The sequence below is a fragment of the Lycorma delicatula genome, chromosome 1 (assembly GCF_047948215.1).
Source record: "Lycorma delicatula isolate Av1 chromosome 1, ASM4794821v1, whole genome shotgun sequence".
Taxonomy (NCBI): domain Eukaryota; kingdom Metazoa; phylum Arthropoda; class Insecta; order Hemiptera; family Fulgoridae; genus Lycorma; species Lycorma delicatula.
The window spans coordinates 195,185,321-195,210,850 of record NC_134455.1 but is presented as its reverse complement, the minus strand read 5'-3'; the positions used below and the strand labels follow the sequence as shown (position 1 = coordinate 195,210,850).

The following is a 25,530-nucleotide window of genomic DNA, read 5'->3' as shown; positions in this document are numbered from 1 at the left end:
ATTACACTTATGGTATCTTGTTAGGTTGGCTTCCTATGTACATATACGTACAATTTATTATTATTGAAATTTTTATTTTTACATCTAAAAAATTTATGTTAATAGTTAATTTCTTGATTAACAGTGAATTTAATATTTTCATCTAATGAGCTGATTTCATTAACTACTATATTTTCTTCATTATTAGTTTTTTGATTAAATATGATCAAAATATCATTCACATAGCTTTTAAATACTACAATTTGATGTTTGTTAATTATTAATGGTAGAATTGTATTTTCAAAATTATACATAAAAATGTCTGCCAGAATTGCTGAAAGGGGTGATCCCATGGCAAGCCCTTTTTCCTGTTAACAGAATTTATTACTGAATTTAAAATAATAATTATATTTAAGGCATAATTTTAATACATCAATTATTTCATATATCAAATTGGTTTGTAATTTCAACTTAGACAAAGTATAATTAATTATATTTATATCAATATTTGTAGACATATTGTTTATATCAAGTGTCATAAGTTTAGTATTTTTATTTATATTGATATTATCAAGAATATTTATTAATTTATAGCTGTTTTTTAAATTATATTTGTTTTTTTATTTTAATATATTTGATAAAAATTTACTTAATTGGTATGTTGGTGAATTAATGAAATTTATAAGTGGAAGTATAGGCATATCGGTTTTGTGAATCTTATATTCCTCTTGAAGATGGCAGAATAGTCAAAAGTACTTGACAAAATTAAACTGGAATTTGGTAAGCTGTTTATTAAAATGATATATTATTCTTAATTTTATTTTTTGTCTTTGTTAAATTAATACTATAACTTAATTATAATTATAAATTAATTTAAAAAAATTTTTTATAGAAAATTTGTCACATTTTAATAAAAGAAATGATGTTGGCAGAGAACAATCCAGCAAAATTACCTCTAATAATTACTATGAACAGCCGCTAAATAAGAATATGTATAAAAGAACTGTTTCAATTAGAGTTAGTTCACATGTTTTCTGAGAGATATAGTAGATTATAAAATCATTTTTAAAAAAATTTCTAGTTATAAAGAGAAATAAATTATGTATAACATATGGTACATTATGTACCGTAATGCACAGTCGTAGAGTACAATACGGCAACAATGAGGCCCATACAGCACAAAAGTCAAGTTAAATAACTTACCATTCAACACTGTACTGGAATTATGGAAACATTGACAAGCACACAGCAACTCCCTATTACTGCACATATATGCGCCTTACTGCAGCGAATGTGTTAAAATTTGGCTGCTTTTGTAGCAGAATGTTGTGGTACAATGCATTATCTAGTATACTGACCAACCGAGGTGGCAAGTTGAGAATACACTTCTCCTGTAACCATTTTGTGTACTTATGAAATTCACTGATTTATGATAATCTCCTTTCTTATTTGACTCGTACATAAGTAAAAAATTGTTAATGAATCCTTTATTATGACAGCATGAATAATTATTAATAGCGAGCCCTTGGATACTGGTGTTTTCAGTCCCCCATGAAGGTTTGTTGTGCCTACCCATGATTTCGGTGTAACATAACAACTGTGAGTGTAGGTTTCATGTGTGTATACAATTGATCTTCCATCTTCGCGGAACATGGAAATTTGTCATAAAAATTTCATTTTTTGCATTTTAATGTCATGCCTTTCTGCCAGTATTTTCCAGTTGTCTTCTGTTTTTTCCATCTAAATCCCAATTTATGTAAAATTTTCCTTACAGATCTTTCACTTCCTTTGAAATAAATTTCACTTTTGTGAGCTTTTTGCATAATTCTCTTCACAGTAAGAACACATTTTTCAGTTACATAAATTTATTTATTAAATGCCTCGAAGTATCCGTGTCAAACGAAACTAAATTGCTCATAATACTGGGGTGATTTACATGTTTTCTCCGCAAAACATATACTCATGGCTTCTCAGTTTCATCTGATTTCCCTTCTGCTATAATTCTTTGGGCAGTTTGTTTTGATACTTTTGTCGCTTGAACAACCAAATTCAGCAATTCAGTTTTCCTCACAGTTCCAGTTCTGACATTGTTTTGTAAAACGAAATTGTAAACACTGAATACAATTTTCCTTGCCTTACTATGAACTACTGTACCTTTTCCTTCTAGCTTGGGCATTTTAAAAGAAAATAACTGTATTGAAATATTAAAAATTTAAATGAGAGAATTTATGACAAACCCTTAAATAAAACAACATAACAAATAGTAAAAATGAATAACTAATAGCTATTCACTTCATTAAGCAAAATGAACATCGCAATAAAAGTTTCTATAACCACTTCTAGAACATAACTACATGAGATGTGTGACATGATTCTTTACAGCGCAATGATATTAGAGTGGATTAAACATAAGTAAATGAAATTCCTAGAATTGCGTGTTGTATTTACAATTCATAAATAGCACATAAGTCATGGGTGATTCTACTATCATTAGTTGCTATACAACAGGAAGCAGGCCTAGATCACTTCAATATATAATTTAGAATAAAAGTCAACAATTACAGCAAGTTTATGAAACCTGTTTTTTATATATTGCCATAACAGATGTAGAAAATAACGATGTTTTTAGTTTGCTTGTAACAAAGGCCAATGCATGCAAAATGCTAGTACACAGGCTTTCAGTCCCTGCTCCAACATATTGCCAATAAATGTACTTTATTAAAATACATTATATTAAAAGGTTTTATTGGATGAATAAATATTTCATTAATTGAAATTACCACTACTAGTCACTGTTATCATTTTGCTGTAAGTATAAACTGAGAATGTAGAAGAATGCTAGGAAGGAAATATTCAGCCTCCAAGCATGATGAATAAGATATTTACATACTGTAGTAAGTAAGTGTAGCATCAAAACTGACTAAGGAAGGCATTTTTGTAAAACACTGTTACTACATCTATAGCAACACAAGAAGTGGGTGAAGATGATGAAAATGCATGTGAAGAAACTTTCTCAGAAAGAACAAATAAAGAAGTGTACCAAGCTTTACAGACTCCACAGCAGTACGCCCAAGAGAATGACAAAAAATGTTCAAAAACATTGTGAGTAATTTAGATTTATTAATGATATTCTAGCTGTAGTAGACTACCTTGGTTTTCTAATGAGTGTATTAAAGAACACAGAATTAATGATCAGATTCTTTAGGTTAAATATTAAAATACCGTGTGTCTGTTAACATATAAACCAAATATGTTCTAAAAAAATTTACTTTTGTTTTATTTAAATTGCGATGCATGTAAAGTTTCAAAAACTAGAAATTATGATACCAAAAAAATGTACTTATTTATTTAATAAGTTAATGTAATGTACTTTTCAAATTATATGTACTGGGTGAAGCAGAAACAATTAATGATGTAAAAGTCGCTCCACACCGACATCTGTGTAGATTGTGGGGGAAACACAAATAGCTGCGTAAAGCAGTTCAAAGCCTTAAGTCATGATGCAGCATTGGTCAGAAGAGCATCACACTTTTACAGTGGAAGCATTCTGCAAATCTAACAGTTCTGCTACTGTAGCAATGAGATTTTCAACATACTGACATTGGAAGGAAAGGAAAGATTCCCCCATACCTAACAATATTAAACTAGATCAGACATTAAGGTCTAATGCATCCATTATCAGCAAAAAGCCGCCTGAACGCCCTAGAACTGTGCAAATCCTGGTATACGTATATAGAAAGGCAGAAGCATTTCAGTGTACTGCTCATCACCATTCAACTGCCTTATACTTAACCTGCAGAACCACTGGACATATCTTACATTAGGATTTAATGTTCCACCCCTATAAAATGTAAGTAGAGCAACAACTCCATAGGTGTGATTTTAGCAAGCAATTTCTGCAACTAATCAAACAAACATCACTACTCCTAATCACCTGTTGTTTAATAAAGCACGTTTTCACCGTAAAGGGTATGTTAACAAGCAGAACTTCAGATATTGGGCTGCAGACAACCCACTGCTCAGTGAAGAAGTTAGTGTGGTGTGATGTTACTGGGTTAGGAGTGATTGGGCCATACTTTTTTGAAAATGGTAATGGTCAGTCTGATATAGTAATATCATATCAATATGTGGTGCTGTTATAAATGTTTCTCCATAATGAACTTCATTGGAATTGTGTTGACACACCCTGGTGTGGTTCCAATCAGATGATGCTACCATCCACATAGCACGAAATTCTATGGCAGTTATCCAAGAAAGTTTCTTCAACATGTCATCTCTCATTTCGGAGATGTTGAATGGCCTTCCCATTCACCTATTTATCAACATGCAATTTTTTCTTATGGATCATTTGAAAGAGTATGTAAGCAGCAATTGACCTCACTCTATACTGAAAGATTTCATCTGAGCAGAAGTTAATGGAATTCCAGTGGATCTGCTGAGGAATTATGGACATGCTGAGATGTGGTTTACCACTAATGATAGTCACTTGATCCAATTTTCTTTTGCGACCCTTTTCCAGCCTCTCTTTTTTGCACCTTCTACTGATTCTACTTTGTTTTCTCAATCCTCCTTGATGATTAAGAATCTAAGAAGTTATACTTACCAGGCTATGTTTTTTTACATATGAAATAAACTAAGAGTATACTATGGTTTACACATATTTCTAAGTGTTTATGTCTATCTACTTGTATAAAAAAATTTAATAAACTTCATTTCTTTTAGAGTAATAATTAAACACAATACTAAATAACAGATAAATGATGTGAAAAGTAAACTACTTTGTACAACAGTTATTTGTTTCCAAATTTTTAATTTGTCAACATTTGTTTCATAATCTTTCCCTTAATATTTCACAGAACTATTTACAAATTTTTTTTCAGTAACTATATTTTGATTCTTAAATTACATAAGCGTAGATCCCTTCTTTTCCCCTAAAACAAATGATCTGAGTTTTTGCTTTTAGGATCACTGGTATTTAAGTATTAAAAAATGTTATTTAGCAAAAATGTTTGTTAAACTATTAAATTACTAATAAAAAGAAAGGCTGTACAACATACTGGATGAACAGTTGTAGGTAAAGGAGAAGGAACAGTATGATCATCTTCCTTTTGTTCTTTCTTATCAATTGTGCTAACATGCTGCTGTTGCTGCTGCATCATCTGTTTATTGTCAGTAGTAGTACAAGTGCCAATACTATTGTGGGTTGTATGGTTAGCATGATTGTTACGTTTTGACAATGGTGCCAAATTTGTAGGTGTAATATGTTTCAACTTATTCATATGAATCACTAACTTATCACGACGGGCAAATGCCTTTTTACAAACTTCACAAACATATGGTTTCTCTCCAGTATGGATTCTCATATGAATTACCTGTTGACAAAAAAAAAAGAAGAAAACAATTACCACTTGTCTTGTTCACTAAATGATGCACAATCAAGAAAAAATAAACATATTTTTTTCACTCTTAACTCAATGAGAATACACTGTCCTATACAATGAAAAAACTTTTCATTAAAAAAATAATTATTAAAAATGCTGGTCATTATTATGATGATGGATATGTATTTACAGGTAAAATATCTATTAATATCAACTAGCTGGTCAGGTTGGCCGGACCGTCTAGCCGGGGAACTCTGCCTTCTGGACCTTCAACATGTTTTTATCTTAATGTTTATGACAATATTAAGTAGTTTACATAAATATTTTAAGAAAAGCAATATTAATATGAAGAGAATATCTTCCTGAATATTTTGGCGTTTCTATATTTATAATAACTTAAACAGTCAGTAGATATAAAATTTAATAGTTCTGAATAGAAGAAATATATTGTTTAACGCTAGCCATATTGATAACAGGGAGTCGGCTTAGAGATGCCATCTTGTTCGTTTAGTCTTATGTGTGTTTGTGCTAGTTGCCAGTCCAGCAGCTGCTATTGGCACAGAGAGGACCATGTGATTGGTGCAGAGTAGACCACATGATGGGTCAGGTGGCTGCACACAAACGACACTGTCCTGCTAAATAGAAAATACACTTTTTTTAATGCTAAATATTAACTAAATTCCCTTCTTTAATAAATAAATAAAAATAATCTATGGTTAGAAATTAAGTTAAGTATAATCTGTAAATTAATTGACAATGGACTGCTTCTAACAGAAGAGTTGCAGATGGAGTAGTGTGCAGCAGCTCTCTCATACTAAATAAAGAATCTTTTTTTTTACTGCTAAATATTAACTAATAATCTCTTTCTTTAATTAATAAATAATAATAACTAAATAAAAATACAAATATAAAAAATAAATTAAAGTAATCTATACTTAGAAATTAAATTAAATCTGTAAATTAATTGACAACAAAATGCTTTGAGCAAGAGTTGTGGGGAAGCCGTGTGCAGCCACCCAGCGCACCACCATTGGTCAATTCTGCGCCAATAGCAACTAAAAAACAATGTGAGCACATACAACAAACAAACATGCACCATTTTTTTTTTTTTTAAGTATCAATGACATGAATTACAGATTAGTAATATACCACCAAACTATTAAAATGCAATACGTCATTAGGTCAGCGATACGAGTTATATCTCAAAATGTAAAGTAATAAAAAATTACAATCTTTCTTGAACATTTTTTTTAATTTTATAAAAAAAAACATGTATTTACAATTCTTTTAATCTTTTTTTTTTTTTTTTAAAGACACATATTTACTTAACAAAGAAATGTTACATTATAGATTTAGTTATGAGGCATGGTTCAAAAGTAAGGGCCAATCAGTAATGAGAACAATAGAAAAATTTAATAATGGTTTCAAAAATTTTTATATTAACTTTATTTTTTTACATAATCAACACTTCATTCAAAACACTTTTCACTTGTAATAAACGTTTTGATATTCACTTGCTCAAAGATTTGATATCATGAAATAAGCTTCTTCAAACCTAGTGCATAAAATTTCACCACCTGCAATTGTAGCCACTTTTGCACCAAGATCAACTTTTCACTTGAATCATTAAGACGCAAGCCAGTTTTTGAGGTGTAGGAAGAGATGGTAGTCAATGAGCATAAGATCAGGACTACAAGGGGATGATCAAAAATATCCCATCAGAATTTTTGGATTGTTTCTGCTGTGTATGCAACCATGTGAGAACCTGAGTTATTGTGAAGAATACTTCCTGATCTTAGCATTCCCTGAAGTCAGTTTTGAATGGCACAAAGCAGTTTACAAGGAATTTCACAACAGACTTGTGATGTGATGGATGTTCCAGGTTCTATGAAATCAATCAAAAGGCAAACCCTTCTGAATACAGTTGCTGTGATTTTCCTTCAAGACAGAGCTTGTTTGAATTGTTTTGGTTTGGCTGAATCAGAATGACACTATGGCACAGACTGTTGTTTCATCTCAGCACCGACATACAAAACCCTCATTTTGTTACTAGTGACAATATGGAAAAAAAAATCTGTCTCACTTGCAGTTAAAGCAGTCGAGAAAAGCAGGGACAGATGTCATTCTGTGATCTTTGTGAGCACTTGTCAACATTTTCAGCATTGTGCACACAGTATATGATAACCAAGAATGTTAGTCATGATTCGCAACACTGTGTTTTTGAAATGTCTGCAAATTCTAGAGAAAAAGTGCTAATCACAAAGCAATAATTTTTTTCTCACTTTTGTGTTCAAAGGATCAACAAATTTGTCAGTCCAGACACTAGGCCTAACACTTCTCTGTTTGTCATGAACATCTGAACAACCTTCCCTAAACTCATATCACTGCCTCACTTTTCCTTCACTCAATCCAGAAGGGCCAAATGTTTAACATAACTGACAGTGAATTTTCAGCAGCATTATGTCCTTTTGCATTTAAAGATTTAATCACTGATCACACTTCACAACTGGTGGGATTTGCTATTACTGTACTCATTTTAACACAGTCTCTCAAAGGCAAATAATGAATTGACGGCAATGTGGTGGTTACATGCCCAACAGACCACTTAAGACTATTGTGTATGCATGTACCAATCAATGTTGCCAATCACTGTTTATAACTTATTGGCCCTTACTTTTGAACCGCACCTCAAACATTACTGATTATAATATTCTTGAAGACTAAAAATTCAGTAAGAAGGATAGTGCTATATGCTTGAAACAAATGAAAAGATATCTATTTTAATTAAACATTTTAAGTGAAAATTTGGGTCAAGATTCAGTTTATTACATTTTTTTTTTCTGTACTATAGCAGAAAATCCAGTTTTACAAAGATATGTGGCAGAAAATGGAATCAAAAGTAATAATGCTTAACTGAAGAGTGATGTTTATTAATTTTTAATTTTTAGGAAAAATTCAAATAACTTTTTAAATTCCATTTTCAAACCTCCATCACAAGATTCATTTTTGCCTCTGATCAAAGATTCTATATTGTATTAAGCAGAGTTCCAGGAATTATATCCAGTACTCTTCAAAAGTTTCAATGAGCATTAGGCAATGAGTTTTGTTTTACTGATGATATTACATTCCATTTTAATTCTGTGTACCATCACAAAATTCTCCAAATTTAGAAAGACAGCAAAATTTATTTTCACTCAGAACACAATTATTCATAATTTGATATTTTTTGATAAATGTATTTATTCTGTTGTCTATTGATAACCGATTTGTTGTTTCACCTTGCAAACTTGAAATTAAGTCAATGTGGTGATAAAAATATCTGATAATTAGACTGGTGTTGTGATTCAAAGCTTGACTGACTGTCAATTGATCATGCAATTCAAAATGTCATCCATTGAGAACACTCTGAATATAGTTCAAATAACCTCCTAATACTTTTAATTTAGAAAATCATCTCACCTCTGTGTGTAGCAGTAACTGAATATGGCCACTGCCCATTTCAGAACATAGTTTCAAAAATAAATGAGAACTCAAAGCTTAAGATATAATGAAAATTGACCTCCTTGGTAGCCGCCTTGTGGAGAATGTGTTTAAATTGTTCGGGCATCAATTCTGCTGCTAAAGCTTCTTTGTAGATCCTGCAATGAGTGAGGGTATAATCTTCTGTAACTGTATTTCCTTGGGTGCAACATCTCTACATTTTCCATTCATAGTTTGAGCGGCATCAGAACAGAAGCCAACATACTGTTTCCAGTCCAGTCCATTTCTGCAGTCATCCAGCTTTTTGAATATTTTAGTGGCAAGTAGTTCATGTTGTTTGCTCATCACAAAATACATAATCCTCTCTAAATTTACTTTGAAATACATGAAATAAGTTGAGCATAGTTTCTTACATCTGTGCTCCCATTGAATAGTACAGCGATAAATAACTATTTTGAATTTGAACTATTAAGGTGTTAACATTTAATGCTATGATTTCAATTCAGCGGTATATGTTATAATTTGACAGTAGTATCGTATCTAGCAGTTAGATGACAATTCACACAACATATAAATCATCATATCTTTTGCAGCAGGTAACAACAGCTCAACACTAATTGTATAAGCTCTTCTGCACTTAATTATCTTTAAACTTTCTAAGAATGATGCCTCAACTGCTTAAAGATATTGCCTGTAAAAAATAACATAATTCTCTTTCTGCATTTTATCTCTGAAAACACTGAAGGTTTAATGGTAAGGTGCTGTTTCCATAATGAGGGTGGTTTCATGCTTTGGTTTGAAAGATTACACATTCAGGTCATGGCTCACTCTTTGCAACTATGACAGTAAATCCAATATTAAAATGCTCAACAAATTTTCTGACAACTTGTATTTTAGTATGAACTATTGATTCACTGAAAACTCTAATTCTGAAGTAAAAATTATTGTACAAGGTTTTTAACTAATGATTTTACTGTCGCTTTATTAAGACACTTATCCGTGTTTGATTCATACTTCATGTCAACTAAAAGTAAATTAAAAGAAATATGCATATAAAAAACATCCTTTTTGAGTTATGTATGCCAGCATTAGAAATTCAATTTTATCAAATGAAAAGGTACACAATAACATTATTTTCAAATCAGATTACACTGGGGAACAATAAATAATTTTTTTGTCTCAGGAAGAAAAATGTGATTCTGATAGAATCTTTTCTCCTGAATTCAAATATGATATTGGCTTTTTCCCATCACGCAAGGTTTCCGAGAGAAAGCAATTTATAATTTCAAACATTTTAATATTATCTGCATTCTTAACTACACAATATTCAAACATCTGACTTACTAGAAAGTAAGAAATTATGATTTTCTGCTATATTTCCCCTGTGAAGCATCCCTCTCTCTTGATGGTCCAACAATAATCGTCCAGCATATTAGGATTCCATTTGCCTTGATACCTCTTTTCCATAGCTGAAATCTCCTGATGAGAGTGTTCCCTGTGCTCGCTCACTGTGCCAAGATTTTCCAAGAAGAAATCTAGGTGCGAGTGTAGGAAATGTACTTTTAAGGACATATTACATTCATTTTTATAAGATAGTTGACAATATCATGGTAATTTTCCACCTTTTGATTTCTCAAAATACTCTGAGTAACATTTTTGAATTCTTGCCAAGCTGCTTTCTCCAGTGGATTCAATAGTTCCTCAAACTTTACATCATGCACTAGTGATCATATTTGTGGACCCAAAAATATTCCTTCTTTAATTTTTGCATCACTAATTTTAGGAAACTTCTGTTCCAAAAGCATGAAACCAGGAGTATTGTCCATGGCCTCGATGAAATTCTTCCTTAATCCTAGTTTGATATGTAACAGAGGTAGATACACATTTTTAGGATTACACAATGGGTCGTGTTTCACATTTTTCTGTTGAGAAGCGAGTGATTTGCGTTTAGGCCATTCTTTTCTAATGAAATGGTTTTTTCTGTCTTTTGTGTAACCAAGCTGCAGACCAAGAATAGGTGCAATTACCTTCAAATCACCAACAAATATTCCATTCATACACTGCATATTAAAACTTTTCCAATATAGATTTAAAGTTCTCATATGTTTCTTTCATATTACAGACTGAGCCACAGGCACTGATGGAAATTTATTGTCATTATGAAGAGAAACACAGCTTTTAAAATAACTTTAGAGGAATCAATGAATAGCCATTTTCTTCAGAAAAATAGTCTTTAAATTCAGAATGACGATTATGATAAGTTCATATCTTTGTATTCTTTTGAAGAGGATTCCATCCTTTTAGCTGAAAATCAAGCACTTCTGACTGTTTTTTGGATAACTTTAATCTTGTTTGAGATCGTTAAGATTTTCTCGAGTCAGTAAATGAGGCTCAGATGAACTGCTTTGTTCATAAATTATATCACCAGAATCTGTTTTTTCTTCCTTACTTCCATCAGACTTTGAGCTTTATCATCTCTGAGCTGTCTTCACATGTTCTGGAGGCTTTGGTATGGGCAGTTCCAGAGTGGAACTGGTCTCATTGCAGATTGCAAGTTAGGGTGCAACACGGTATGTTTTGATTTTGTTATAATCCGTTAAATGGTAGAAATAAAATCCGTTTAAGCAGAAATAACAGTAAATAGCAGAAATCCCTCCAAATCATAGGGATAGCAAATGGCATGTGGTGTGCCATTTTTCTATGCAGTGAGAAGCCTAGAACATGATAAACAGCATATATGTAGAGCCCAGGTCCTTGTTTGGTCTCAGCCTTTACACCCAAAATAAAGTTTATAACACTTTTTTACTAATGGAGTAAGGTTTCACCTTTGGGACTTGAGCGTCACTTCACCACATACATAACAAAAACTGCTAGAATGATTTAAACAAACTCTAGGCATTTTGTAACTAATGACTAATTAAAAGAAATAAAGTTGTAAATATGTAATACACAATAATTCAGACACACAAAGTACTCGCAATTGTGTTTACTGGTCCACTACTATCTCACAACTGAGATTGTTCTGATAAATGTGTGCTCTACACTAGACCACATTTGTACATGTCTATTCACGTCTGAACCTGCGCAACAGTAGCAACACTACCCTTTGAGTTAGCTCATTTGTTTACATCATATTTACAATGCTCTAGGAGCTTTTACTTCACAATGGACAAATGGATGAAAAAATGTTTAAAAAAAAAAAAATAACAAAAAACTGTGGGTGATGGAGAAATTCCAAATTCATACTTGAAAACAGGATAAAAAACTGCATTAAGTACACTAGTACACCTACTGGTACTTGTGAGACAAAAATCATTTTGACCAGTGTTATCACAGAGTATGTAAAACAAAGTAACTGTATACATCTGTCTTTTAATACTGTCTGTCTTTGCTTTCTTATGTCTATGGTGAATATAAATTACCTGCGGTACAAGAAGTAACAGTCAAAGTTACTTTCTTTGAGAGAAGCCTATGAAGTTCATTATACAGCTAATCCTGTGAAATACTGAAGAAAAGCTGTTTCTTCAGCTCTTTAATAAATAAATTGATTTTTTTATTAACAAACATTTTATAAAAATCGAATATTTCGTTGTTTGAGATTGTCAAAAATTGAATGATTTATAAATTTCCATATTGTCCTAATTACTGGTAATCTAATGAGTTAAATACATAACATTCACATTTTCAGTGAAAAATCTGAGTAGTGTCACTCCCGAAAGTGAAACAGCCATTCTTGAGAATAATAAGCGCCCCATATCAGGCTTACTAACGAAAGTATAAAGTGTAGTGATTCCCATTACTTTCTCCACAGATAAAGGATTCAGTTGCACATCACCACGCTAAGCCCACTATAATTTGGATAATATTCAGCCCTACTAGCGAGCGACACCTTCACATTGTTCTTCACAGGGGCTAGTTGTATAATAACTTTATTAGGCAGCTCTCAGGGAAACTATCTTTGAATGTTACTTCTTTTATCTCAGGTGATTTATATCCACCACAGGTATAAGAAAGCAAAGACAGATAGTATAGAGCAACAAATCTATATATATATATATATATATATATATACACACCTTTTTGTTATGAAACATGTATTATACACATTGTTTCAACTCTGTAAGGGAGATGTGGATGGTAATTTTATATATTGGTAAAGGAATTTCCAGTTCCATAACTTCAATAAGAGATTACATTAAAATTAACATTACAGTATATAACATACATTTCTATAGACTTCATACACTATATTTTATTTACACACAATTGAAGAATACAGAACTCTCTTACTTTACTTAAACTGCTGTGAATTTTTTTGATTATACATTTTTCTACTATACAAGCTATGAGATTTATAATAGATTACTATGAGATTCATAACAGTTTTCATATAAACTCTAAACTCTTCTTCTTCTTCTTCTTCTTTCATAACCTTTTTTCTATTTCTATTAACTGAAATTATGAAAAATGTATTACAGTAGTTTAAAACATGCAGCATGGTTCAATGTGTAAAACAGTTTTACATGAAAAATAAAAGTTTTCTGCCTGCAGAGAGCTGAAATAGAAAAAAATTTAATATATTGAAACCATACCTCAACAACATTATTTAAAATATTTAAATGACGAATATGTTTTGCTTTTGCATACATTACAATATTAATTGTTTCTTTAATCGTTACAAAGTAATAGAAAATGAAACTGTTATTAATATAATATTTTGTAATTTCTGCAGTTTTCTACAAAAGTTTAACAAGAAAAGCAATTAACAGGATTTTATAATTTATTAAAAAAGCATTCTTTTCTATGTTGTTCATAGTGCACAATTTCAAAAGAAGTATTTTTTTTTAATCCATACTAAATGATGACAATACATAATCCTAAAAGATGAATAACAAGATTACGCAAACCATTTTCATATACAATTAAATATCACTACTTAAATTAACTAAGCTCAAATCATTCACATATCTTACTAACCTGAAGTTATAATCAAGCTTAGGATTGATAATTTAGATACTTTGAAGTCTATTTAAAAACAAAAATCCTTATAGAACTGATACAATTTGTGAATTTACACTTTGTAAATTTAAATTTTGTTGTGTAATGTCGATATTCAAAGTAAATAATTGTATTACCAATATGTTAACTGATATGGTTGGGAGAGAGTGAAGGCTGATGGTCACAAGCTAACATGTCAAACATTGAGTCAAGTTGTAAATTTGTGCTAGCAAAACCATTTTAATAATTGTTCTTATGTTTATTAACTTACCTATGTTTTATTACAACACATGATACATTATGGCACAGTACGGTAAAGTTGGAAATTATGTTTTGTCATTAAATTTAAAAATTCAGTTCAAAATGTACAACAGTAAGAGATTTAGCACATGGTTGGCTTATTGCAAATTTTGATTTAGATCAGTATGTAATTTAAAAAAAAAAGCAAAAATTAGTGGTTTCAATTTAATTATAATGCCTTGTTTGAAACTGCCGGACAATTAAAATTAAAACTGGAAAAAATTTAAACAATCTTTTTATATATAAACATGAAAGCTGCTGGTCAGGATAAGTTGGAAAATGACAAGTAGCAATTCTTTTAAATATCATGTGCAAACAGCTAAAAAAAGTTCATGATACATTTAAGTATTTTGAGGCCAAAGATAAAACAGATACTGAAAAAATAATTCAAAAAAGGAATGTCCTTCATAAATGTTTTAAATTTTACAATCTGAGGCAGGTAGAAGGTGAATCATTGAATAATTTTGTTAGTAATCTCAAAATTTTATGACAAAGTTGTGAATTCAAAAATGAGGAAGAAGTTTTAAGAGACCAAACTGTTATTTTCAAATGATAGAGTAACACGTGATAGGATTTCCAATACGGATACTATTGAGTTAATTGATGCAATTCAGCAATTCTAGCGTGCAGAGACAAGCAAGAGATGAATGAACGATTGCTTAAAGAACTTGAATATAATAGACATAATAGAAATATATTAAGTTCAATTTAACTTCTGTCAAATATTTGTGACAAATTTTTGAGAATGGATTTATGAAAGAAACCTTATAGACCAAGGGTTGATGCAATCTAAAATCATTATACTACCTAAATATAAAAAATATCTATAAGGATTTTTAGAATTAAATTAATTATTTATGTAGTTATATACCAAATTTTGCTGAATTATCTCAACCATTGAAGAAATTACTTAAAAAATCTAATGAATTCATGTAACTAGATAGTTATAAGTACTTTAAACAATTAAAAGTTACCTTAATTAATTATGCCAACTGTTTAGCAAAATTTTGATAAGGATAAAGAAATTACTATACAAACTGGCAGTAGTAAGGATGCTATTGATTGTGTAGCGTTACAAGAAGGTAGACCTATTATTTATGCATCAAATAGCTTGAATGAAACAAAATTAGGTGGGAATAAATCAAGAAAGAATTTTTAGCAAACCTTTTTTCATGTAAAAAATTTCACCAATACTTATATGGTAGGAAAATAAAAATTCAAACTGATTATTTACCATTGTTGTGAATCATTAAAACAAAGATAATAGTATTCCTTCTAGATTACAGAGTATTAAACTTCATCAATTTGTGATTTTGACCTTTAATTTGTTTCAGGTAAAAAAATATTAATTGCAGTTGCTATTAATTGTCCTTATAGTAGATGTAGACTTGGATACTGAAGTAGACTTAGATGTAAATGATGTCGTTCATACAACTAATTCTATTTCTAGGATTCAAGAAAAATTCAAGGCTGAAACAGGTAATGATGAAATTCTTAGTAAAGTTATTAAATATGTTCAAGATGAATAATGTAAAATTAAAAAGGATGACAGGGGTAAATGAAGATATTGAAAATTTTATTTTAAAATGTAAAGTTTGTGAAAAATGTAGATAAAAAATTATTAAAGAGCTTATGGTAGTACAAAAATGTCCTGAACATCCTTTTAAAAAAATTTCTTGCGATTTTCTTGACTTTGGAGGTAACTCATATTTAGTTGTTATGGATATACAAGATGGCTTGATTTGGTAAAGATTAGTTAAAAAAATTCTAAGGCTATTATACAAGTTTTAAAGATTGTATTTTCTATGTGTGGAATAAGTGAAGTAGTCATAGCAGATAATGTGCAATTTGAATCTAGGGAATTTATTATCTTTTCTAAAAACAGAGTTTTAAAATAACTTCAAGTCCTAGATATCCTCAAAATTGATAGTCAAAAATTTCTGTTTTTAAAAATATAGTCAATACTGTTTTTTTTTTTTTTTAATAAATAAGCCTAGGGTACAAAGGCAATTTAATTTTAATAAAATTTGTGAATCTCAGTTTAAACAATATTATGATTGTAAATGTAAGAAAGAAAAGATTTTACAGGTAGGTGATAATATAACACACTGGGATGAAAAATCTAAAACACGGGAACCAGCTGCCATTGTTGACAATCACCAGCACTTCACAATACTATCAGATTAGAGATGCAAATAATCACATTAAATGTAGAAATACTTTTCATATTAGAAAATCTTTTAATCCTAGTACAGTTAATTATGATTCTGACTGTAATGATCATGTTATTCATAATAATGATCACAATAACAAATCTCCTACTAGTTCAGAGAAATGGTATGATGATTATTATAGTTGTAGAGGTAGTAATGACAATGACAATGTCCATAAAAAATGTAATAATAATAATAAAAACATTTATCTCCTAGAAAGTCAATGCTCAATAATGATGTTAAAGGATGTTACTGATGTTACAAGATTAGGTAGGTATGTTAAAAAAACCTATGCCATTTGATTTGTAAATTGTGAAAAATTGTTTTATGACAATTTGCAATTGTTCTATGATTATTATATATACTCTCTTTTACAAACACTATGATTTTTTTTTTATGTTCACTTGAATTTGAGAAATGTTGTGTAACATCAATATTCAAATTAAATAACTGTATTATCAATATGTTGACTATCGATATGATTGGGCGAGACTAAAAAAATATAAGACTGAAACACAACTTCTTGATGTCTATTTGTATAAATTGCTTGTTAAAACCATTTTAATAGATCACTATTAAAATGGTTTTTTTAAATTTTTGCTTGTTGTTTATAAACTGGACTATGTTTTATTACAAAACATGTTACATTAACTTTACTTCGGGTAAAGCAGAAATACTATTTTTTGCTTAATCAATACATTACAGTTTCTTAAAAATTAAATTATAAATTATAAACATCTTTTATCTTACAAAAAAGTTAAATAAATAATTTTAAATAACTACATAAAAAGCATGAATAAAAAATTAAGAGCCAAGATCTACAAAGACTTATGCATTACTTTGTTTCAATCTTAATAATAATTAAGAAGCACACTAAATTTCTCTTTGGATTCACAGCTATATTTGATGTAATATTTCTTTTAGCAGGAAATTTGTTAATCACAGTAAATTACTGGTTTTTCCTCATCAGTTTTAAAAAATCTGCCCATGTATATTTACGATGCTGAGTAAAAATTTATCTACCTACTTTCACTATAACACACCATTGTGCCAACTTCCTTCTGCGCATGTGTGCTTAGAGTTGGTAAGACTGCGATAATGTGTGTGAAATTTAATCCCGATCACATCATTTGCCTTCTGGCTATTACAATAAACATGTTTGCTTCGCTAGCAGTTTTCGCCAAGGAGGAACAATAAGCAGTAATCTGATTTCTCTGGTCTGAGTGTGAGAGAGGCTGAAATTCAACGTAAACTTTCACCACAATACAGGACAGTACTTTTATCATGCAAGTGTTTTTTTGCAGATAGAAAAATTTTAAAGTGGCCGGACAAATGTGAAGCACAAAGAGAGAGAGCAAAATGCCTGTTAACCTTCACCATCAACTGACTATGAGACATAGTATCTTCTTTCACGATCTGTCATGGTTCACCCATCAAATCATCCATAACAAGCTTGACTTTCATACAGTCTATTATTGAACAAAGCTGAAGAAATTGTTGTTGCATGACAATGCCCACCCATACATGGCTCGACACCACACTGTTCAAATAATCAACAAGTTGGAATTTTATATTCCGGAACATCCTCCCTACAGCCCATATCATACTCCCTCCAATTTTCATCTGTTCAAAGATACTTTGCAAGGTTGTCAATTTTCTACTTAGATGTGCAGGAAGCGATGCAAAAGTGGCTTTGCGACCAACCAAAAACCTTCATCTTGAAAGCGTGTGGATCGCTGGACCAAGTGTATTGACAAAGGAGGGGGTATGATAATGTAGAAAAATGATGTACATATTAAATCCCTATCTTTGTGAAAATAAATTACATAACAAAAGAATATATAAAATTATTGACTCACTTTCATATAACTCAAGAAAGCAGACTTTTTTTATTGATATTTTAATAAATACTTCATAAGCTTCTAATCATATCTTACTTTTATATTTTACTATTAATTTTGGTTCACTTAATCCATTACTAAGAATTAAAACTAAAAAAAAAAAAAAACTCACCAATTTATCTTTTCTTGCAAGACCTTTTCCACATTCTGTACACGTAAAGCTTTTATTATTATTTTCAACTTTTGGTTTCTGTTTAGGTGGGGAAGGTTGAGAGTTTCCAGTTGTAGTTGAAGCAGTAGCAGTTGCAGGAGGAGGTGGTGGTTTACGTTCCGTTTCATTACTAAAACTTGGCTGATTTGTTTGAAAACTGGTAGGTTGATGAGCTGTGTAATCTGGTGCCCTACAAAAGTATAAATATTAACTAACAGTTCACTTTTCATTTAATACCAACACTAAAAAAATACTTATTTAAATAAAATAAATAAATTATTTTCATAATAGTTGATATTTTTCACACTTCATCTCTCAATCTACAACAAATAAAGAAAAATCATTAAAGTAATATTTTTATACTTTTAATACTTTTGTGTTACTACACAAATAATTAAAATTGCTCTATTTATAAATTTGTTCTCTTTTAAAAATACTACTTGGAATTATTCAATTCCAAGTTTATTTTTATAATTTTATGCACAATATAAAATATATTTATTGCCTAAAATGTAGCACTGTTTTGCTGGAACAAGGATATTTTTTGAAACCAAATTTGAAATTATTTATGCTGGCGCAGTAATTCTTTTAAAGAATGATTATAGAAAAATATTTTGCTTATAAGCAATCTTGCCCTAAAGCGGCTAACATAAAAGGGTGAAAACTGGCTCTTTTATTTATCATTCAAATGATCAAACAACAGAGCAACTGAAATGAGTTTTTATACCTAAATAAAATTTTATTTATTTTTTCTAATATCTCTAAATTAGTCTCCATAAATAACAGTGACCAGCAACATTTAAAAACATTTATACTTTTATGGTCTTGAATGTTATAATAATATTTATTTAAAGGCCCTATTAACCTTACCAATTAATATTTCTTTCTAATAAGCACAACTGAATAAATACAAAATTTGGAGCCAGCTATTAAAAATAGCACATTTTAACAGCTAGCTCAAGTATAATCATTATTTACTTCAGTTGAGCATGGCATCATCAAATACATATTACAATTATTAGATAATGAGTGCAGTTAAATAAGTAAGAACGCTTAAAAAATTTTAGCACTAAGAAATATTCTTATTCTAAACATAAATATTTAAACACAAAAAAATGAAAAACTGATAATATGAATCTGGTTAAAATTTTTAAAAAAGTAAAAAGAGAAAAAATCTAATGTCTAAATGTAAACAAACGAAGAATTATTAAAGAATATCACTGAAAATGGGCTTAGGCCTGAAAGCATTTTGAACAAAAAAAAGTAAAGGTAAGAGTGTTCTCAAATTCTGTACTTTGCGGAGGCAGAAAAATATTATATTACACACACACACACACACACACAGAAAACCATCATTAATCTCTTGGGTTAACCAATCAAATGTAGAAACTTATAAATTAAATACACTATGTTTCGCTTAGAATTCTCTTAGCTTCCTCATGTGACAATATACATTCATACATACATCATACAAAATTCTCTTACATACTAAGAAGTTAACTGGTCTACCCAACCCAAATAACAATATTTTATCCCCACCCTTGTTGTAATAGATCTCCCTATCCATACATACTTATCTTATCTTTAGATAGTTATGTGAATCTCTTTATATAACCTGATTGCTATTTCCTGTGTACTGAAACCTTTACAATGCACATATTTTTTTCAAAAATTACAAACATTAAACATTATTTTCCTTAAAACTAGATTTACAATGTATATATGATTTTCTAAATTAAATTAACATATATGTTGCTTAATCCGTCCATTCTATTCTTCATAGCATTTGTATTTTTCTTGATATATATCATTTCTTCTAGAGTGGTCCTTTTATATGTATTTTTTTCTCTGTCTAATATTTTGGTACTGTTGAAATCGAACGAGTGTTTATGTTCTACTGTATGTTTTGTGAGCGCTGTCACTTCCTTTTTTCTATATTTATGGGCTTCTATTCTTTTTTAAGGTACTGAGATGTTTGTCCATGTACAATGCATTTTACATTGCATACAACAAATGTGCATGTGTGTGTACACACACACACAAATGAACAATGGAATTCCAACTTAAAAATATTATTATACATAATCCTTCCTCGTTTATAATGATAGATTTTTAAAATTTTCCTCGATATATTTCTTAATTTCTTTAAATTCCATCCACGCCTAAAATTGTTTCACCCCAAATTTACCTAATATTGTACGTACGGGTAAGTTTCTTTCCTTTTATTTCTCTTTTTGCATTTCAGTTTTCTTTTTCTAACAGCTAATACTTCCTGGCATTCGGCGCAAAGCAATCTATCTTAAATAACATAGATTAATTTCACAAAAATTCTATTTGATTTTCTTCTTTCTGATATTGTATTTTTCATACATGTTTTCTTTCCTTATAAAAAGAAGACGTTTTCAATTTATTTTATTATTATATAAATCATAAATGTTTGCATAACTTATACACAGGAGTTGTATTTACTCATTTTTATACAGCTAGACTGCATCATTGTTTTTTCTGATGGGCCAAAGACTGACCTAATAATGAGACAATTGATACATAGTCATAAGTCTCCTACCTTCCCAGTACAATCTGCCTAATTTAAACAATTTACTAGGTGGTCCCAATTCATATGAGTTTTGAGTTTTCCTGTTTAGATACCATATACCTTGGTGAGGGATGGACACAAATTACAGCCAAGTATTTTGCATGTCTATAATTTTTCTGAATGCTTCACTGTTAACTTTCTTGGATGTGTTAGCAAGTATGTTCTGGACCTCTAAAATCACAATCCAATTCTTTCCCAGGTGTTTATTATCTTCTTTTTTAATTTTATTATTAATATCAACTTACAAATAAGAAATTATAGTTAAATTACATCATAATTTGTAGAGCCTATCTTTAACCAATTTAGAAGCCAATCAAGAATTGCTTTTTTCTTGCTTCCAAATCTTTCTTGCCAAACCAAAAACTATTTTACAAAAATACTTGCAAACTGAACAGCAATCACATGGTGTGTATAACCCAAAATTTTGAAACTCCTCCAACTATAGAAAAAATAAAACAATAAATGAATTGAAGGAGCATAATTTACAACTACCATTTTTGATATGCTTAGCTACTTTCATTTTATTTTCTACCGATGTTAACTGTCTTTTTGAAATTCTTACAATTACAATATTTACATTAACATACTTCTAGAAAAATTGTTGAATACATTACGCCATACCAATAATACTAAAGCATGAAAAAATACTAACATTTTTGTAATACTCTATGGATCATTGCAAAAAAAAGAAAACCATAAATATATATTATATATTGAAAAATTTATCTTTTTTCTTTTATTTTTTAATAAAAATAAAAAAAATCAGAAAAATATCTAAAATAATATTAAACATACTATTATTCTATACAATTTAATAACTTTTTTTCCTCATGGAGACTAACTGAAACTAAAAGTGACTACCATTTTAATTTTGATTGTTATGTTTACCTAAATACAAGTAGTATACATTTTATTTTTATAACAGTTTGAAGCCTAAAAAAAAGGTTGTTCAAAGTTCAAACTTTGAATCTGAATTATGATCTGAAGCTTTATGTGTACGAGTTTTCTGAAATCAATATGAAATTCAGATGGAAAAATGGATATGCCAGTGCTTAGTTGATGACACAATGGAAAAAGCTATGATCCAGCAAGGCACAACTCTTGACTCAGTCAAGCATTTGAAACAACAAAATAATGTAATGTAATATACAGTATTATATTATTTTATATTTTAAGCATTTCTAATTTTAGGTTACATCACAAAGACCTTACAGCCACTCATACTTTGGAAAAGATCAACACACAATATCAGTCAAAAATTGTTCTACCACACTTTCCAACATTATGGGATTGTAATGCTAAATCTATAAGGCTACAAATACGTAACGTTCAAAAAACGTAATTTTCAAAAGTTACAATTCATATCTTCTCTTTAAGTCTGATTTATTTAAAAATAAACTAAACTAAAAAAGAAACATAACTCCACAGGCAGTTACTAAAGGTGTTAATTATCCTCTCCATCACCCACTTCTTTCATTACAGTGGGATCTTCACTGGATAAATACCATGGCCACAAATCAGTGCCTGCTTTGGTTCCATTTGACTCTTTATAGGTGATGGAGTAGCTGCTTAGCTCAGTCTCCCTACTGGTAGGAGGGCAACTCAGTCAATATCCAAGTTTGTGACCTCTTGTTTTCTAATAAACGACTGAAGAATAAACATAAATAAAGGCTGAGGTGCCTATATGATAGTCAGGTTTCCTTCCCCCACACTTAAAATTTAAAATCATAAAAAAGGTTCCAACAAGCTCCACACAATTGTCAGATTAAATAGTGTCTGATTAATCAGATTAATCTTTAAGTCTGCTATGAATATAGCGGTTATCGCCAGTTATTTTAAGGCAAAATTAATACTAAGTGTTTTAATATCACTAAAATACTAAATAGTTTTACAATCACTAAAACTGATACTTTAATATCACTTTTTCCGTTAACTGTTCTAGTAGTTAATGTTTCTACCAAAAAATCTAGCTAATAATAAAACTATTTTATTCTAAAAACTAAGCAAATAAAGATGTTGATATCTCCTTACCATGTTCCTATAGATCGAAGAACACGCACTCCATCATCATATCCCAACCCATCATCAGGTACCATAGTAAATGTGGATTCTTGAGTTGGTTTATTATATTGGTCAAGATTTGGTGGTGGAACTTGTGGTACCTTAAGAGTTGGAACGTAATGATTTTCTAGCTTCATCTTGTGCTGCTGCATTGACAACATCTGCTGTTGCATAGCATTGTGTGCTTCTATATAAGCAGCTTTTTGTGCTTCTGTCATTTTATCCATCTAAAAATACAAACAAAATTACAGTTGATCATTATTATTTTTATAAAAATATTTGATTGGTTGAAGAAGTCATTTAAGTTAAATGAATTAATGTTAATTGTAAGTTAAAAATTGATGTTATTTTTTGATGTAATTGATCTAATATCTTTTGAAGTTTTTAATAAATTACCTTGACAAATATACAACTAATTTTTTTCATGTGGCTAGTCCTAATGTGCTACCATATGGTATTATGCCAGTAAAGACAAATAAATTGTAAAATATAAATGCATATAGTCTTTGTTGTATGTAGGAGCACATTTTTTGGAAAAAAAATTCTTTATCAATTTAAATCTAAAATGCTTTAAATTATCACAACATAAAAAAATTACTAGCCATAGAAAATTAAGAATTTTCTGGTGGCCTACATTTTTAATGTTATTTATCAAAAGATCTATAAAATTATTATTTTTTTAAAGATGTGATAAGACTACATTATTCACTAATTTGATTTGGTAGCTTAATGTGAATGGGAACAACATATACTACAGAATCTGTGCATAGAGTGCTGATGACTGTTATAACTCAAATTTCTCCACCTTCAAAAAACAATCTCAATCCCCTGCTGACTGGAAATAGTATATATGAAAAAAAAGCAATAATTGTTGCACAATGTGGTAGGCTAATTTTTAATGCTCCTCTTCACAATAAAAAGAAGTCAATATTAATTTGTTTCTTAATATTATTAGTACACTTTTCCTATGTCTGTTACACTAATAAAGTATCTTATTATTAAGGAGGCATATAACAAAACAGATCATCACTCAAAAATTAAACCAGTAAAAAATGTTATGCTGCATGCAGATGAACTGTAATAGAAAATAAATTTTTAAAAAAGGATAATGTAAAAAAAAAAAAAAAATACTGAAAAAAGGTCAATCCTATTCAGATAACCCGAAGATAGTTGCTGAAAAAATGAATTTACTTTTGTTAGACTAATTTATTTTTTTTTTTTTGTTTAGCAGTAATTTTAGATAGGTGCATTGGTCAATTTTGTACTTTTTTGAAGGCTATGGAAAATTTTATAATTTCCTTGTTTTCTTTAAACAAAAGTAGTTATAAGCAAGATAATTAAAACAAAAACCACTTTAATCTGGATAAAAGGGTAATATATTTTACATCCAGAGCATATTATGGTTTTACTGAAAAACATAAACCAGAGTGAACTGAAAATCTAAGTTATAAATCCCAAAATATCAACTTTGGATTTTTCAGAAAAGTAGCGACTCATCTTCAAGGTTTTTTGTGGTAGAATCCCAGACTTCGGAAAAAGTTCTTACAATAGCAAACAAGTAAATCTAGTACGTCCTCATAATCAATATAAAGTTTTAATTGCTTGATCATTGTTTCACGTTCTGTTATTTCTACATACATATACTACTGTTTCCTGATGCAATAAGAAGTAACACCGCTTATGTCTTAAAGCAGACAAAATAGATAACACAAATTTTTTGATCAAGATATCTGTGTTTAAAGTTAACAAATGGTTCATTTAAAGTGAGAACAATTAGTTTCATTTGCTGCATACTTTTCTATCCACTGCTACACAGTTGTTTTTTTAATGAGGACGTAATTTATTCTGATAAAATTCAATCACATCGTTTATATTTCACTTAATTATCTTCTATTTCTGCTAGGTAAGGAAGTATGCTTTTTATGTTTACATTGAGTCCCTTGTAAATTTTACTATATTTAAGGTCCATTAAATTAACAGAATTCACAGATTTTTTGTTAAGACTTACAGCTAGGTAAAAGATCATTTTGACTTTTTCTTGTTTGCTTGTTATCACTTTTCCTTCAAAAATTTCAATTAAATTCCAATATATAACTGACCATGTTTTTGAAGTGGTTTCATTTTTATTATTTTCATCTAGGTTTGGATTTTCAGGAAAGGATAATTGTAATTTACGTTTTATTGTAGGAGCAATTTTTTCTACTTTCTTGTTTCAGGTGACTGGTGCTGTATCTTAATTTCACTATTTCAGAAGGTGCACAAACAATATTGACAGTGGTTTCTTGAACCACTTCTTTAGTTCCTAAAATAAAATCTACATACACCAGTCCTATCTTCAATAATTTTTTATCACGTGTAGGACCGTACCTACATTCTTAGGTTTGTACACTTAAAAAGATTTCTCTTATAACATTTAGACTGTTTTTTTATGCAGTAGACTTCTAGTTTCTTCCAAAAAAAATGATGGCAT

At 29.8% G+C, this 25,530-nt stretch overlaps 1 protein-coding gene across 1 annotated transcript in view; it reads right to left on the bottom strand.

Moving 5' to 3' along the window:
* LOC142318241 (uncharacterized) overlaps window positions 1–25,530 on the bottom strand; it is a 52,555-nt gene that overhangs the window by 25,148 nt on the left and 1,877 nt on the right. Inside the window, exons 2-4 of the mRNA XM_075354804.1 lie at window positions 23,031–23,287; window positions 18,365–18,593; window positions 5,037–5,351 (exon numbers count right to left, since the gene is read on the bottom strand). Coding sequence (XP_075210919.1) covers window positions 5,037–5,351; window positions 18,365–18,593; window positions 23,031–23,287 — 801 coding nt within the window. The remainder of the gene's footprint in view (window positions 1–5,036; window positions 5,352–18,364; window positions 18,594–23,030; window positions 23,288–25,530) is intronic.